This window comes from Callorhinchus milii, unplaced genomic scaffold, assembly GCF_018977255.1.
Source record: "Callorhinchus milii isolate IMCB2004 unplaced genomic scaffold, IMCB_Cmil_1.0 Scaffold79, whole genome shotgun sequence".
Lineage (NCBI taxonomy): Eukaryota > Metazoa > Chordata > Chondrichthyes > Chimaeriformes > Callorhinchidae > Callorhinchus > Callorhinchus milii.
This window is the reverse complement of record NW_024704820.1, coordinates 78998-96388: the sequence shown is the minus strand read 5'-3', so window position 1 is coordinate 96388 and position 17391 is coordinate 78998. Positions and strand designations below refer to the sequence as shown.

Below are 17391 nucleotides of genomic sequence, written 5' to 3'. Positions count from 1 at the left end.
CTGAAGAACAGCAGATTTCTCCTCCTTGTTCATCCCACCGGAAGGTGCCAAAATATTTGGGTTTTTAATTCTAAAAGCACCGTTACTATTTCATCATCTAGTGCTTCACCACCCAAGTGGCCATTCTTCACATATAAACGAGTTATAGAACTGTCTTTTATTGTTTAATCTTGTTGATGAGCACAAAGCCATTTGGGTTCTAACTGAATCAAGAATCATGAAGTGCATTGCTACAGTCACCCACTCACGATTCAAAGCAAAAACCTTATCAAATCTTTCAAAGTGATCAGTTCCTGCTCAGTCTTAATGCTCTGAGTCCCGTACAAGTGCAACATACAGCAAGAAAGGTACAAAATTGCATCCTTCAAGCCACTTTTTATACTTCAAAAGAATGAGAGACAATTACCTACCATCTCTAAGCTATTGAAGTAATTGGGAAGAGGAAAGAATAGGACAGTTTTATTTGATCAGATCAGTTTACTCAGTACTTTGGAATATGCAATAACCTTTTTCTTAAGAGTAGTGATGCGAAAGCTACTATGTAAAATCTAGGCAGCCAATTGTAACATTAAAAACAAGAAACTTTTCCTCTGTTAAGTTTTATTGTGGTGGTAGGAATCGACAGCCATCAAAGTATACACCATGGGTTACAGTTCCACCTTAGGTACAACAGAACTGCCTCAACACGTTAACGGCATACAAGCTTATAATCACTACATAATATTTAAACCATAAAAACAAACTACACATTGAAAACAAAACAAGCAAATTGTTAGTTTTATAAAAGCATTTCTACAACACAAACCTTTTTCAGCTTTAACTCAGTCATGCAAGCGGGTTTCCTAGATATGAATGTAAAATCACTGCATTAAAATTGCTGGCAAGCCCATACACAGAACTGTTTTTCTCTTTTGCTGATGCACAGCTAACAATGAACTAACTTTGGGTAACAGAAGAAACGGGTTCTTATTCACATACATCGTCATACTTTACTTATCAGACAAGTCACAGGCTCTGCAAAAGCTTATAGAGTTTAGTTGAACTGAAGTTACAGTATTGACCTTCAAGTCCATAGTTTGGGTCACCTTCAGGATTTGTTAGAATGCACACACCCATGTACTCTTTACACTTACTAAACGAGACCAGATACAACAACAAGGCAATGTCTGATTACAAAAGCATTTCTACACAATGTGGTTTAGTGCTAACTAGGCAATAGAAAGGGAGAAAAAAAAACAAAGAAAAACCACATACAGTTTAGCTGAGTATTTAAATAGGTCACAGTGGGACCACTAACAATTATGTTTAAATATGAGTATGACAACATGCCACTAAGGTGTAAAATGGGTGTGCTTTATTTACATTTATCATAACTATTTAAAGTAAAACAGAAGCACTTTTTATTGTAAGTCAGACATTGTTTTCTGTTAAGTCCAAGAAGGTCAATACCGTATTAATCTGGGGATAGACGCGGGTGGGGGGGGGCTACTAAGGAGAACATTAAAACTCGCCACCATCAAAATCTTTTTTATCCTTCTTTCCCTCCGCTTCCAATCCATCAGTGCCATCACTGTTGTCCCTTCTCCTCTTGCGGTTGCGAACACTGAAACGTGGATTTGTCTGAGGTAATGGATCCATTCCCAGGACTTTGTGAATCTGTCGGAATGCTACCAATCTCAACGCAAACTGAAAATGAGCAAAGAAAAACACCTTTCATAAACCCCAAAACACGATGAACAGGAAGAAAGCTTTCAATTCATTATCCTCTTCTAATATCCCTCCCCTCCTGGAAACGTACCAGCTGAGTGGAGCCCCACATGTGCTTGCTGCCTTTTTTGGGTCCATTTACAAAAGCCAGTTGCCATGCTTTAGAGTGTTTAACGTAGAGTTCCGCATATCTCTGCCACCTACACATTTGAAACTTCCTGTTAGCTGTTGGTTTGCAGGGTTAACACAGGAACCATGTGGCTCCAGTATTTAGTTGAAGTGGCCATTCTTCAGAAAGACCGGCTGAATGAAGAAGAGGCAAACCCAACACCGCTCCAAATATTCACCCAACATTCATACACTTGCATTTTCCAACTGCAGCCACTAGAGGGCTGACTCCCCACAAAGACTTGGTCTATGGAGCACAATTGTAACACCTGTATTGCTGCTCTCAACATGAATAAAACCCAGCACCTTCCTGTTTTTTTTAAATATATAAATGAGTCAGTGCCATAAGGGAGAGTGATTTTAACAACAAGGATTTATATAGCACCCTCCATGTCGGACGGCGTCTCAGAGCGCTTCACAGTAACGCATCCCGGGGCCGACCCAGGGGGAGGGGGAGGAAGGCGCGGTCGAAAAGAAAGGTCTTCAGCCGAGACCTGAAAATAGCAAGAGCGGGGCCGAGGCGAAGGGAGTGAGGAAGGGAGCTCCAGAGCCTCGGGGCATAGTGGCTGAAGGCACGGCCGCTGATGGTGGAGCAGACGACTTGGGGGCAAGGAGGAGGCCAGACCCGGTGGAGCGAAGGCAATGGGCACTGTTGTGAGGAGAGGAGGTCAGAGAGGTAGGGGGGGTGCGGAGGAGTGGAGGGATTTGAATACAAGGGTGAGGATCTTGAAATCGATCATCTCTGGGACAGGCAGCCAGTGCAGTCTGGCAAAGACTGGGGTCATCGAGGAGCAGAGTTTGGTGCAGGTAAGAATGAGGTAAGAATCCAGAGTCCTGGATGACCTGGATTTTATGAATGGTAGTGGAGGGAAGACCGGCGAGGAGGGCATCTGAATAGTCCAGCTTAGAGGTGACAAAGACATGGACCAGGGTTTCGGTGGCTTTTGGAGTGAGGTATTGGCGGAGACGGGCGTTGCGTCAGAGGTGGAAGAAAGCGGTGCTGGTGAGGAACCAGATGTGGGGGAGGAAGGATAATTGGGGGTCGAACCTGACGCCCAGGTTGCGTATGGGTTCGGAGTTTTAGGGGCAGGTCAGGTAGGTGGAGGAGGTGAGAACCATGCGATTTTAGACGTTGACAAGAGCCAAAAAGTATGGCTTCCGTCTTGGAGAACAAGTAATAGAACAACTGCAACAACTTGCTTTCATATTCATATAGCATCTCGGAGTGCTAAATCTACCAATTTTGGCATCAGGAGCTCAAAAATATACATCTGTGAAAATGAACTGCATGAACTCTAAACAATTAGAATAGGTTTAAAAACAAATTAATTTTTAAAAAAATTGGTGGCATCATGACACAGCATGTTATAAACAAAATATAACTAATCCTTACATTCGATACAGTGCCTCATCACAGCTTCGAGACGTCTCAAAGCGCTTCACAGATTATACTGGGAAATGAATTGACTGTACATTTTGTGGACGAAATGTGGCAGCCAATTGTGCCACAGCAGTGTCCCACAAACAGTCATGGATTGTGTGACAAATTATTATTATTTTTTTAATAGATTATTACCTCCAAAAAGGGATCTGCCAATCGACTAACAACTGGGTTCCTATTTACTGATAGGTAAACAGAGGTGGGTGGAGTAAGGAAACTTGCCTAAGGTTTCCCTCGCCGAGGAATTGAACTAGAGGCCTTTCGCTTGCGAGCTGAGCGCACTACTGCTATGCTACGGGACACCATTACATTAGCCACAAACCTCCTCAGCTCCAGTTGGTGCCAAAAAGCATTTGAGAAGATACACACATAAGAGGTTTATGAGAAAGATTATGGTACATGAAATTAAAGGCAACGTGACCACACGGATAAGAGACATGGTTGAAGGGCAGAAAAGTATGGCTACAAAGGAAGATGGAGTGAGTAGTATCACAGTGGTCATTATTATTATTTACAGTAATCAGGACATGGGAATTGAAGAAACAAATTATGTACAAAGGGTATCAGCCCTGAACTAAACAGCTCTTCATACTTAAGAGGTGTCAACGGCTTTAATACTTCAACTTTCATTTGCAGTTTGTAATTACCAGCTTGCCTTATAAACAAGGCAGATGGGACAGATGATGTTGGCGGAAAGCACTAGACAGTTGTTGAAGCACTGACCCCAGTCAAACCCAGAAACAACAGTGTCACCAGTAATCCCTAATGACTGCAACAATGGATTTTGAGTCATCTTTCAAAGGCACATCGACTGCATAATAGCCTTGTATACTTAAAAGAACCATACCTGTGCACTGGCTGTGATATCTTCCCGCTGTTGTGCAGCCACTGAAGTCAGTGTGTCACTGGGATTCTTTTCACATGGGTCATATAATCCAGGACCACCTGAAAGACAATTTGGTAGGAAAATTTTAGTCTGGTATTTAACCTTCATGAGTATATTTGCAACTCAACAAATAAACAATCCTTGCATTTTATATAGTGCCTTCTCAGATCCTCAAAACATATTAGAGCGCTTTGCCGGAATTTTACTATGAATGTAGGGACTAGATTTGTAGGCGAACAGCAGGGTCTCCTTGCAGCTGAACTGGCTTCAAGGTGACATGCCTGTCAATCGGATGTCAGAATCGAGCCAGCTCTCTGTGGTGGTCTCGGTAGTCCGGTTCCTGAGCCAGGCGGGTCGGCAGTATTCCAGGGAATGCTGATGACACCACAGCCAGTCTGGCTCACCTGGCAGAACCTGGAAGGACAGACCAGTCACTGGGGGCAAAGAGTCACCCCACGTAGCTCCTGTTAACCCTGCAAGCCAAAGACCTAACAGGTAGAGTGGTCCTAGGGGACAAGCAGCAGGAAAGCTTGCCAAACAGCAACATCAATAATAATAATAATCCTTGCATTTGATATAGCGCTTTTCACGTCAGGAGGACATCCCAAAGCGCTTCACAGAACACACTGTAAAGTGAATTGACTGTATATTTGTGGGCAAATGCGGCAGCAAATTGCGCACAGCAATGTCCCACAAACAGTCGTAGATTGAAAATGACCAATCTATTATTGTTTTTGGAGGGATTATTATTAGGCGTGTGGAGTAAGGAAACTTGCCCAAGGTTTCGCCCTGACCTGCCTGGAATTGAACTCAGGTCTCTCACTTGCAAAGTGAGTGCTCTAACCACTGAGCTACAGGACTCGGTTTTAGCTGGTTAAGACTGCAGCAGTTACCCCAACGCACACGCTGGGGTCTCCAAGCCTTGGCTCTTGCTAACTTGCACCTAATAATTTCCAGAATCCAGGGAGAGAGAGCGCATTCCATTCCAACAATCTACCTCTGGGATTTCCAAGTGTAGGTGGGATGTATGGAAATCTCCGCTTGCTTTGGAAACTCATAAGCATGGTGATGGGTTTCCACATGTGTCAGACACCCGGCTGACCAAAAAATAGGCGAACGGTACAATTCTACCCCAAACTGATTTTTGGATTATTTTCTAAAACGTCATTTGTTGGGTGAACCAAAGCAGACGATAAAATGTCAATTTGTCAATCAGCATAATGGCTGCAGAAATACCTGCCCCAATAGTATATTTCCTAGCAAATATTATACTTAGTGTGTTTAATGGATAAGGCACAGAAATTAATTTTTTTTAATTAAAAAGTTTTAAAAATCTTCACAATGGCAATATCATAATTAGGATTTGCTATTTTCACATAGAAATGGTGGGCTTAGTTTAAAGGAGTGCAATATTTGAAGTCTTTCATTGCTGGGCTATGATAGACTTCATACTTCATAGAAGAGATAAAATGTTTGCAAATTCTCAACGGCTTTCCACCAGCTCTGATTATTGTAACTACTCATTTGGTTTCTACAAAAAAATTAATGCAAACTAAATATTATAGAATCACTACAAGTTTAAGTGTTCATTCAGTAATGTAATTTTACTTTTGGGGTCAAGGGGACCAAAATATTTTTTCTCACTTTACAATGCATCCAACCTGTGCCATTCTTGATTTTGAAGTTAACTGGTGCAACACTCTTGCTACCTCATTCTACAAACATTCAGTCCCCAATATAGTTAGTCTCCAATACAATAACCCCCCAAAATAGTGCTTATTTCTAATTTGCCTCTGAATGCTGCCAAATTACACATAGTGTGATTGACAGCTCACAAAATTCCAATTGAAGTTGTTCAAATTTTGGGACAGGATTATATCCCCACAGACATCACTCAGTATGCGGAATAATTTGACAAATCAAATGAAAAGATCTACGAAATGTGCTGACACAGTAATTTATTTAGTGCCTTTCACATCGGGAGGATGTCCCAAGGCGCTGGAACGTCAGAATTTGGACAGGAGCAGGGGGTTGGGATCGGGAGGGGTTGAGGGCAGGTAGGATAAGGGTTAGGCGCAGTCTGTGGTCGAAGGCACAGTCGAAGAGGGTTTTGAGACGTTCCTTGAAGGAGGCAAGGGAAGGAGTGAGGGGAAAGGACTGTGGGATGGAGTTCCAAAGGGTGGAGGCAGAGAGGCTGAAAGCCCGATCACCGATGGTGGGATGAGCCAGGCGGGGGACGTGGAGCAGGTTGGAGCCGGCTGAGCAGAGGGAGCGGACAAGTTGATATGGGGTTAGCAGGTCGCAGAGCTAGGAAGGAGCAAGGCCGTGGAGAGTTTTGAAGGTGAGGACGAGGATTTTGAACTCTATCCTCTGGGGAAAAGGGAGCATGTGGAGACGGGTGAGGGCGGGGGTGATAGGGTCACGGAGCCTGGTGTGGGAGAGGACACGAGCTGCAGAGTTCTGGATGATCTGCAGCTTGTGTAGGAAAGTTGGGAAGGTCAACAAGCAGGGAGTTGGCGTAGTCATGCCTGGAAGTCAGGAATCAGTAGACCATCAGTCTACGCCTTGAATTTCCTACAATATTCCTTCCATCTATTCTCTAAATCTAACCATCCTGAATGCTTTTAGTTGACTCGAAATGGTTCATTTCCTTTGCTGTTTCTTGTTCCACAACCTGTATTAATAGGTTTCTGTAAATTAAATTCAGTCAAGCAGAAAAATGAATTACTATTTGTTTAAATCAACTACTCATGTTTAAATTATATTCCAATCAGTGATTTCAGAACCAGTTGAGTCAAAAATTCAAACCTCACCTGATAAGAGTATTCCAGAAGCAACGCATTCAAAAACTCTCCTCATGGCATCACCAGGGCTAAGAGGTCCAGAAGCACTGCTGATTACCTTTTCCACCAGCAACTCCATGGCCTATGTAAATCAAACAATTAATCGCAGCACGAAACAGGTTACAGTAGGATGCCATTTATCCGTACAACTTTCTGTATGTCCGCTTATCTACGTAGATGTAGCCCGCAAGAAACCGGCAAAAAAAAAATTATGTGCAAGTGTAAAATTGCTACTTCACAGGGTGGTATTAGAGACACAAAACTTGTCACACTGCACAAGTATATCATGGCCCGAGCAACTTCACATCACCTAGTTTTTAATACTTTGGATGTTGTAGGCATCAAGTCCACGAAAGGGAAAGATAGAGATAAAGGTAAAGAGTGCAAGAATGAGTTAGAGAGAGTACGGTTGGCACAGTGTGATACTTTTGTGAAGGAATAACAATGGATCCATTTTTTAAAGTTAGAATTGCAGTCAATGTGTATTTTGGTGGTGACCAATTTCCAGTTTTGCTCATCCACAGTAGGGTCAGTGCCAATTAGAGTGGATAAATGGCATCTACACAGCAATTTCAACACAGTCAATCAGTTGAGACTGACATTTCACAGTGAAACCCAACAATTTGTCAGGCGTAAACCACTTCATACATCTTATAGATTTCCACGTACACAGATCAGTCAGTGTGGTGCGATAGAGAATAAAAATACCAAATACACTTCACCACATCTTCATGTCCCACTTCCCCTCAAAAGTTGGTCAGTGGCTGGTAAACAGCCCAGACTGTTGACAATATGGTTCTTGAAGGGGATGCTTGGAAGTGTACAGTAACATGCCTGGGATAATACTCATACCACCCCCCACCCCTCCCAAACCCCTTCAGTTTCACTCTTGTACCCTTTCTATAGGCTGACATATTTTTCATGAGAAAGGAAAAAAATGTACTGCAAACATTAGATTCTAGTGATGGTATTAGAAATAAGACATCAACTTTCGGCTAAATCAGGAGTAATGGATTAGTTTACAACTGGGTTGCATAATTCTTAATAGGTTCCATTCTGTTGATTATCTGCATTAAAACAAGGTTTGGTGGAATACATACCGATTACCAATGCAATAAATGGACTACCAATTTTTCCAGTTACTCAGGTCATAAACGAGGAACATAAAAGTTTATAAGATCAAAAAAAAATTGAATTGCACATCTAGATCTGCAACTTCCACTCAAGTTCTGAAATGGCGCATCACATTAGGTTACATTATCCGGATGATAAAAAAGATTGTTCGGGAAACAAAACTGACTGAAAAATAAAGTTGTGCGGTCTCCTAATGTTACATCACAGACAAACATGTTGTACTAAGAGAACCATTCCCCAGCCCTGATTCAAAGCGGTTCTTCATCCTCTGCATTGAGGGTCCCCTGAGCTTACTGTAAGCTAACATAGCTGCACTCACCCAGCCTGGCAAAACTCCCCAGGTTGGTACACGCTGGCAGAGGTCACGAAGAATGCGAATAATAATCACGCAGGATTGGAGACCATTGGCTCTAGCCTTGAGCAGAAACAAAAATCTAGTCAAGTGAACATCAACAACTCTCAAGGACACAGAGCACATAACAGAGGGAAAAATTCTGCTACTTTAAACAGGAGCTTGTAAAGACGGTGGATTCATTCAAAATATAATTCCACTATTTTTCCTGCGAGCCCACTGTTTACAGCAGAATTTTTCTGATTTTAAAGAAATAGGGGGTCGAAGTACACAGCAGAAACAGGAAGAAGCTTGCCAAGCTTATCTTCCTGCCCTCTTGTGAACCCAGGTCCCCATTTTCTTAGCGTATATTTACAGAACAAGACATTTATATAAATTAAGTGCACAATTATAAATTAAAAAGGGAATGAGACATGGCAGTCTGCTTTTTTTCTTACTGTACATTTGCTGCACTGCAAAAAGTCACAGTAAGTCAAGCAGCTCCCTCTGTCTCCCACACCAGGATTGAAACCATTAACTTTAAAATAGTCATTAATGCAGCAGGTGAAGTTTACAAAAGCTGAACGGAAGCATTATAATTTTTTTTAAAAGCAGGTTAATAACTGCAGCCTTATGGAACAATTACTACGTCAACACAATACTGATAAAGAGCAAACGTTATGTAAAGCGACACAAGGATGCCTCATGCTACAGTCAATGACCAGAAAAAAATGAATGCACAACTGAGTTTTTTTTTATGTATAAAAATGGAAAAACTGAAAAAGTAACCTAGAAACATTGCACTTAAAAAAACTATTTTTCCTGGTCAGTCTTAGGCAATGGCACAATCAATGTAGGCAGCCTTGGGAATATTAAATTTACCATGTAAATAGCTCGTTTTAATGGAAAGTCATTACTCAATCATCTCTCATAAGGCTACATAGAAGAAAGTAAAATGATGTTGCGAACCTGGAACCACTTAGCGTGGCGGAGAGCAGCCAGAGCGTCAAGGCATTTTTGCCTGTCCAAGACGTTCGGTGGGTCTTTCACCATAACCGAGGTGACATCTAAAATGGATCGAATTGGCAAAGTGCAGTGAGGAACGGGTGTTTGACCAGGTAGCATTTCATTTCAGAAACATAGCCATACTGCCACACGTGCTACCTAAAAACTCACACTTCGTATGGGAGAGAGATCAATAAAACTTCATTTTGAATACCCAATGTCTTCCAATTGAATGCATTGTAAAACGTTTCAGCATCTTACATGGGCGATGAAGTTGCATTTTTTTTCCTTTTATTTAAATTAAGAAAAACATATGTGAAAGCACCCAACATAATGGAAACGACTGCTTCAAATATCAGTTTGCCCCAAAGCACAGGGGAGGACTGTCAGCCACACTTTACCAGCCAATTCAGAACATGTAATAGAAGGGCCACTAGAAATCCATGTCTTGAAGAGGAAGATTGATTTTATTAACCTGATAAGGTCAATTGACAAGGTGGACAAGTTTGAAATGATATACTATTACAGTATTTGATTCTCATTGCTTTTGTTGGAAGGGGATTATTTTTACAGTTTAGATTTCATCAAAACTAGGGCATTGGTTCATTACCAGTTACCACATATTGCAATATTCTTACAGTACATGGTGCACAAAGCAAAAGATAACGGTGTTACATGCTAACGATATTTCAAAACCAACTCACGGGAAACAAAGATTTTCTAGTCGACCTTGTCAGATCCCCTTCAATTTATCCTTTTGTTTTAAAAAAGAGTTCTCTAAAATTACTGTAAAAAATGCCTGTGCTCAGAGGAACAGGAAGATATCCCAGGAATTAAATTTTTAAACTTGGCAACTTGACCAATTTGATGCCTGATCATTACTATCAATGGATAGAAAGCAGAGGAATCCCAACACTACCTTGAGCTTGCTTATCAAAACCTCACTAGTACCTCCACCGTTCCAGCATAGCTTTGATTCCTAACTACCTGTTTTTACAGTCAGAGATTGAAAATTGATGGCAATTTTGCCAAATGTTAATGTGTGCTTTTTTCTTGGTTGGCTCCCATCCACTGAAGGCTGGACTAAACCTCTTATCGCACTCGATTCAGTTTAGTTTTAGGTCAAGTGGAGTTAAGAGAAGGAGTGATTGATACTTTGAATATCTACTGCTGAACACAACGTAGCTTTGTCAAAGTTTACAATTAACAGCCAATTGCATTATATTCAATAGTTGGTTTAAGGACTCAAAGAGCAGGCAGAAAGTTTACAGGTACTTTTATACTTTTATCCTCTTCTGGGCTGGACTGGAGTCTATCCTAATTTGGTCACTCAATCCATGACTGTTTGTGGGACACAGCTGGATGCAATTGGCTGCCGAGTTTTGCCCACAAAATTTAGTCAATCAACTTTACAGTATATTCTGTGATGTGCTTTGAGACGTTTCAACGACGTGATAAAGCGCTATATCAAATGTAAGAATTATTATATTATAAAAGATGAACAGTCAGAGTTCTAATCCACTGTGCGACTCAATCCCCCTGTCCAGTGTGTTTTTCCTTATCAACAACTTATGTTGATCATTTAAGTACCAATTACATAGTTTTCATCTTCAATGGCTGGGGAGAGGGCACAGGAGGGAGAAATGTTCTCAGCTGCAAATGTTACAATATAGTATTTAGAAAACACGGGATTTAAAATTTACTGAAAAGGAAGGGATTGATGGTTAACTTCTGCAGTAATGAATTTTTGTGGCCCTGCTAAAGTTTGACAGAAACTATCAGTTTTAAATCAGCAGCATCAGACTGACTTGAAGAAAGCAGGAAAGGAAATGGAAATTCTGCAAGTAACACACTTAAAGAGATAGACCGATACCACATATCTGGTAATATGCATAATGCTGGCATAAGATATTTCCTTATGGCACGTACTGTTCCAGACACAACTTGAATGCTTTTTGGAAATTCAAATCAAATTAGAATTCAAAATGGTGTGATTTTCACAGGAAAGGGTTTGTTGGAATTACTGCCTTTGTCAAGTTGCTTCATTTCACAGAGCAAAAAGTATCTGATACCAACACTAGATGGCATTGTTCGATCTCTGATAAACTTTATACACAAGCAAGGCTGGAGTGGCTCCAGTCCATCCGACAACTGTGTGGCAGGTGTGGCTAAGCTCTTACAAAAACCTTGGTCAAAAATCCTTCCGATGACGTGGCAGCAGCCCCTGAGAGGATTCGATTCTTGCTGCTGATGCAAGAAGGCTTTGGACTGAATCCATGAGCTAGGGATAAGATAAAAGTAACCATCGTGTTGCAAATCTACATCCCAACAAGAGTCACAAGTTATTGCAGAGTCAACAGTAGCAAGACACTGGTGGCAGTCTCACCAACAATTCGACAATTTTTCAAATATGTGTTACTACCCCGGTCCCTCATCCAGAGATTCCTCTCACAAAGCCTTCATTTGTCGTTCAGTAACTCCCCAAAGGATATTCTGAAGGCCTACAATTAAATCTTACATTTAAGCAGGGCTCTCAAATTCAACAAACTTCAAAACGCATCTGTACTGTCAAGGCAAACTCTACCGTTCTTTATTGGTTTATTAAAAAGTTGCAAAGATTTTTTTTGCGAGAGCAACAGAATTTTCCCCCAAAAAAAGATCAAAGAGAACACTTCAACGCACAAGGCATGTGGTACATTGGTGCCTGGGTTTTCGCTTTCTCCCCTCCAAGAATTCAGATGACATTGCTTTTTTTTGTTGAAATGTGGACCCATGACTTGGGACGTCCTTCTGACCTGAAAGGCGCTATACAAATGTGATTTGTTGTTGCTCATTGCAACTTTTGCCATTTTAAATACATTTTGTGCGCTGTCAACCCAGAAAAAGACCGACAGCACAACACGTTTGGGAATTTGTATCGATGGGTTATAATCTAGCATTCCTCAGGCCATTTTACCAGTTATTCCACACCTTGCCTTGTAACTTGGGAAGCTCTAAGGCTCCCATGGTGTTATTCAGTACTCTGCTGTCTGTGGAAATTAAGAGCCCCGTTCTGCAATAAGATAGCCCATGGATTAGGTTAAAAATATCAATCTAAAACCGGCACATTATAAATTGCAATACAATAATGTGAAGAATAGAGGGGCCAGCTTGTACTCAGGGGAGCACCTTAAATTTAGACCACCAAAGGACCTCAGAATGGCGAGCTCTACAACACTTTCCTCTTCACCACACAGCGGACTTCACATTCTGCACACATTAAAGCATGCTGCAAACTTGGCCCTCTTTCAAATCTCTAATGTACTGAAAGTGTCATAGAGAAACTCCTAGGGCCCGAAGTTGGCATCTGAAGATAGCAAGAAAAAAAAGCAGATAAGTCAAGAATATTAATAAACTTCCAACCTCCATCCCTCATGTTCTCCTCTCTAATGATTGGGGATGTAAGAGTGATGGTGACTTGCATTTTGGGTTCTGTACACGAGGACAGAACTATGGATGCTTCCGGTATGCAGCATTTCACTTCATATTTCTCAGGGGTTGTTACCTGTAATTAGAGAAGATCTTTTAAAAATATTAATAGGGAACATGTTGCACAAACATTATAGAGATGCCGAGCCTTTTTAAGACTGGCTTGCCACACTGGACCATACACATCAATACAATTTCACCGGGATCTTGTATACAATCTAACAAGCTTTAATACTGCACATAAATGCTTAATGCATTTGCATCTGTACTTGGAGCTTCAGCTACAACGAGGAAGAGGTGTCGGGGGAAAAAAGCAAGTTCAGTACCAAGTAACCAGATCGCTGCTTGGAGTAAAATTCCCATACCGCTATTTGTTTTGGCAAGTTCTCTGCAATGCGATTCAGTAGAGCTCCGGTCGGTTTCTCTGCACAAAGCAGCACTAGATTCACATTCTTGTCTCCGCGCAAGAGCAATCCTTTAGCGAGTACACCGACACGCATTACCCCCTTCAAGGCTCTCTGGTTTTCATCCCTTCTGGAGTAAGCAGGAAGAGAGAGGAGATGTGGAGGGGGGGGGGGGGGGGGGTTGTGGGGGGGAGAGGCAGGAGAAAGAAAAGGATTGATAATTCATTAAGACGGTAATTAAACAAATTGTTATTTCCGAGCTTTCATCATTAGAAACCCCCTACTATATAAAAAGAAGGGGAAGGAGAGAGAGAAAAAGACCAACAGAGGATATTACTGCGAATACTGAAACTCAAACTCGCTTTGATTGAATGTCCACTTAACTATTAACTGTTTTGGGCTTCAAATTTCCTCCTGACTGCACTGAACATGCCACAGAGTGATTAATATTTTGAAAACAGGCAGCATTAAATAACTTATTTGTAATGGGACATTAGATGACTTTCTGACCATTCAGAAACAGAAATTTTCTTTAGGAAATGTAAGAAGTAAGATAGTGTCCATGATTAAATCGGCACATTATACTCAAATCGGCGCAATGAATGGGCTTCAGGGCACTGAAAGGCTCGTTTCACATTCCATGCTTCAGCAACATCACGTTACAGCCAAATGGAAACATGAGAACAACAACAACAAAATTACATTTATAAAGCGCCTTTCACATCGGGAGGACTTCCCAAAGCGCTGAACAGTCAGGTGTCAGAGCCCGAACATGGGGGAGGGGTGGTGAGGGGTGAGGGAAGGCAGAGAGGTGGGAGGGCGACCAAAGGTACGATCAAAGAGAAGGGTCTTGAGACCGGCCTTGAAGGAGGCAAGGGAGGAAGCGAGGCGAAGGGACCGTGGGACCGAGAAACCACAAAGACTAAAAGTTGTCGTAAAGATGACAATTCTGTCCAAACAGTAATTAACATTAGGGACTGGAGAAAAATTAACGATTTGAGATTACAAACAGATGGAAAACAAAGAAATGACAGCCATATCAATGGAGCGATTCTTCCAACAATGGGATTCAAGCTGGGATAGATAAAAAGAAAAGCTCTGACATCTTATACCCAAAACATTGAAATCTTTTATCTTTCCTAATGCTGAATACTAATAATCTTTGCATTTGATATAACGCCTTATCAAGTCTTCAAGACGTCTCAAAGCGCTTCACAGAAAATACTGTAAAGTGAATAGTATATTTTGTGAGCAAAACGCGTAAGCTAATTGCACGCAGCAGTTTACCCACAAACAGTCGTGGATATGGTGTTAACTACAAACTTTGTCCACGAAACAGATACAACACTTTACAGTATATCCTCCAAAGTACTCTGAACCCCCTAGCCTGCATGGAAGACGCTATATACGTGCAAGTTGTTGTTGTACCCCAATGACAGATAAGGCACTATTAAATGCAAAGATTTTAAAAAAATTATTAGTTACGTTTTAAACTCTCATATAACTGAAAATAAATGTTGCTACTGGAAAGAATATTACCTCTCTTTGCTAATTTCCTTCTTTTCTTCCTCTTTCTTTGGTTTATCTTGCTCTGTGATGAAGTCAGATACAAGTTTAAGAGCACGCTCAGTATGTGAGACAATCTTCTGGACCGCTTGCAGCTCTTCCTCAGTTGGATAGATGGCAGCATGCTTGGTCATCACATAGCGATCATCTGAGGAATCTGGACGCCTAGGAGGCTAAAGCAGAGGATGACAGTTTAACACCTAAAAAAATTTGCATTGCAACAACAATAAATTACACCTGTGTAGAACCTTTTACGTCGGGAGGACGTCCCAAGGTGCTGGACAGTCAAGGATTCAGATCCAAACTGGGGTTGGGATCAGGAGGGTTGGATGGTAGGGGTAGGAGGGTAACCAAAGGCATTGTTGAAGAGGAGGGTCTTGAGACAGTCCTTGAAGGAGGCGAGGGAGCGGGGCAAAGGGAATGTAGGATGGAGTTACAAAGAGTGGGAGCGGAGAGGCTGAAGGCCCGACCGCCATGGGGGGCGCGGAGGACGTGGAGAAGGCCGGCACCCACTGAGCGGAGGGAGAGCGGACAGGTCAATATGGAGCTAACAGGTCACAGAGGTAGGGAGGAGCAAGGCCGTGGAGGGCAGTAGTTTCACAATTTTAAATTCAGCAAATAATGAATTCCACAGGAAAATTTATAGCCAATCCAGTCTACTGATTCCCATTTAGTCGGAAACAGAAATGTTCTCTTTTCCAATAATCTCCCTGACAACCGCCGCTTGCATTCAAAAAACATTAAACATCTTAACCTGGTGATACACAAGTAATTTACATGAATGCAACCTGTTTGACTGAAAACAGAGCAGGCCTGGAAAAGAGATTTAAAGAAGGATATTAGCAAGGAATATCTCCTCTCTCCCTCCCAACAGAATAGCAGCAATGTGAAATGCCATATACAACAGTCGATGATGCTTTGATAACCCACTTTTAAAACAGATAAATATCTGGTTGGGAGCAATATTACAAACTGATAGACACAAGTAGAGATTGAAATGAATAAAATCGTTTTGATGCTCAAAACTAACATGACTAAAGCACATTTTACTCAAGTCTGTGCAATGCAGCTGGCATTGAGCAGGAATAAAATAAAGGAACAGGGCTGGAATGACATATGGATGATTATGGTACAGCTTTTGCTCAATTGCCTTAGGGATCACGCAATATTTATAAAGAACTTTCTCTTCAGGGATAGGAGAAGTCAAGTCAAAAATCAGAAGGATGTCAGATCTGGAGCCTCTCGTAGGCCCTGACAGCTGGTTACAGGAGCTACAAGTAGCGGTCTGGGAATAAGCAGACTGCTGCCCCAGCTGAGATGTGCCCTTTCAGGTCAACAAATAAATAGGCAAACCATTATACATTTTTTTTAAATAAAGGCCAGACTGAATATGTTTGGATGATTCTAAAAACGTCACTATCAATTAAGTCGAGCAATTAAACTAGAATTATTATTGCTCACAACTTCACTACACAATAAATGTTGGAAAAGACTGTGTAATTTATTTAAAATGGCGTGAAGCAAGTCACAAGTGATGCACGATAAAAAGGTGCAATCTTCGTAGATGTACTATTTTCTGTCGTGCAAAATATTCTTGTGCAATCATAAAGCACATTTTTACTTTTCCACCTGTAATTTATCCCCTCCTTTCCAGTAATTCACCCAAATAGCCATTACTCAGCTATACCCATTCTGGCTAATCAATTATAACAACAATTTGTGCATAAGATATAGCACCTTTTACATCAGGATGTTTCAAAGCACATTAAAGACAGTCAATCTGCTTGAAGTGAATGGCCCTTTTTATCTGGAGAATTGTTAGCAAGGATGCTGAGAGCAACTTCCTTCTCTTTTCAAACATGGAAAGCTAAATTGATCTCAATATTGTCCATCTTTGCTTTCAGTTTCCAGAAGGTTGCTAGATAGCTACAGGGACTTCAGCTTGTTTAATTGTTTAAAACCCAATTTCTAAATTCTGAAGAACCTCATGTTAACTCACAATTGTTTTTCAATCCAGGCTACTTTACTGACAGCGACAGACTATTTTCAAGAAGTTGAGCTTTCACAAAAGATAACGTACCAGTGGTCCTTGGGGCTGTAACATTCCTGGTCGAACTCCAAGCAAGCCTGGAGGATACCCATCACCCATTCTGCGGCGATCGTCCCAGTAATGATGTTCCTCTTCCACTCGCCTCCAATAGATATCCTCTTCATACCTTCTGAGCAAAAGTGATAGCTTGCGTGTTAGGTTAATGTCAACATTCACAAGAATTAACACTACAGAGTTTTATTTCATAGCATTTCTCAATGGAGTGCTCCATATATGCCCACAGAAAGCCAGCCAGCTGCTTTTGTAACGCACAACCTAACCTCCTAACTTTATTTTTATGAAATTGGGGTTTTTAATGCTTTTAGGTCACAAAATGTCAAGATGTGTT

The 17391-nt window shown here is 41.3% G+C and overlaps 1 protein-coding gene across 3 annotated transcripts in view; it reads right to left on the bottom strand.

Annotated features, from left to right (window-relative positions):
- Positions 1-583: 583 nt before the first annotated feature.
- The window catches only part of zfr (zinc finger RNA binding protein), a 44297-nt gene continuing 27489 nt past the window's right edge, over positions 584-17391 (bottom strand). For 2 of the 3 annotated variants that reach the window (XM_007897156.2, XM_007897158.2), the window contains exons 12-20: positions 17034-17172; positions 14927-15126; positions 13349-13514; positions 12918-13059; positions 9480-9577; positions 8499-8594; positions 7016-7127; positions 4164-4261; positions 584-1686 (exon numbers count right to left, since the gene is read on the bottom strand). In XM_007897156.2, coding sequence (XP_007895347.1) covers positions 1501-1686; positions 4164-4261; positions 7016-7127; positions 8499-8594; positions 9480-9577; positions 12918-13059; positions 13349-13514; positions 14927-15126; positions 17034-17172 — 1237 coding nt within the window. In that variant the 3' untranslated portion in view covers positions 584-1500. The remainder of the gene's footprint in view (positions 1687-4163; positions 4262-7015; positions 7128-8498; positions 8595-9479; positions 9578-12917; positions 13060-13348; positions 13515-14926; positions 15127-17033; positions 17173-17391) is intronic. The other variant, XM_007897157.2, reaches the window with a different exon arrangement.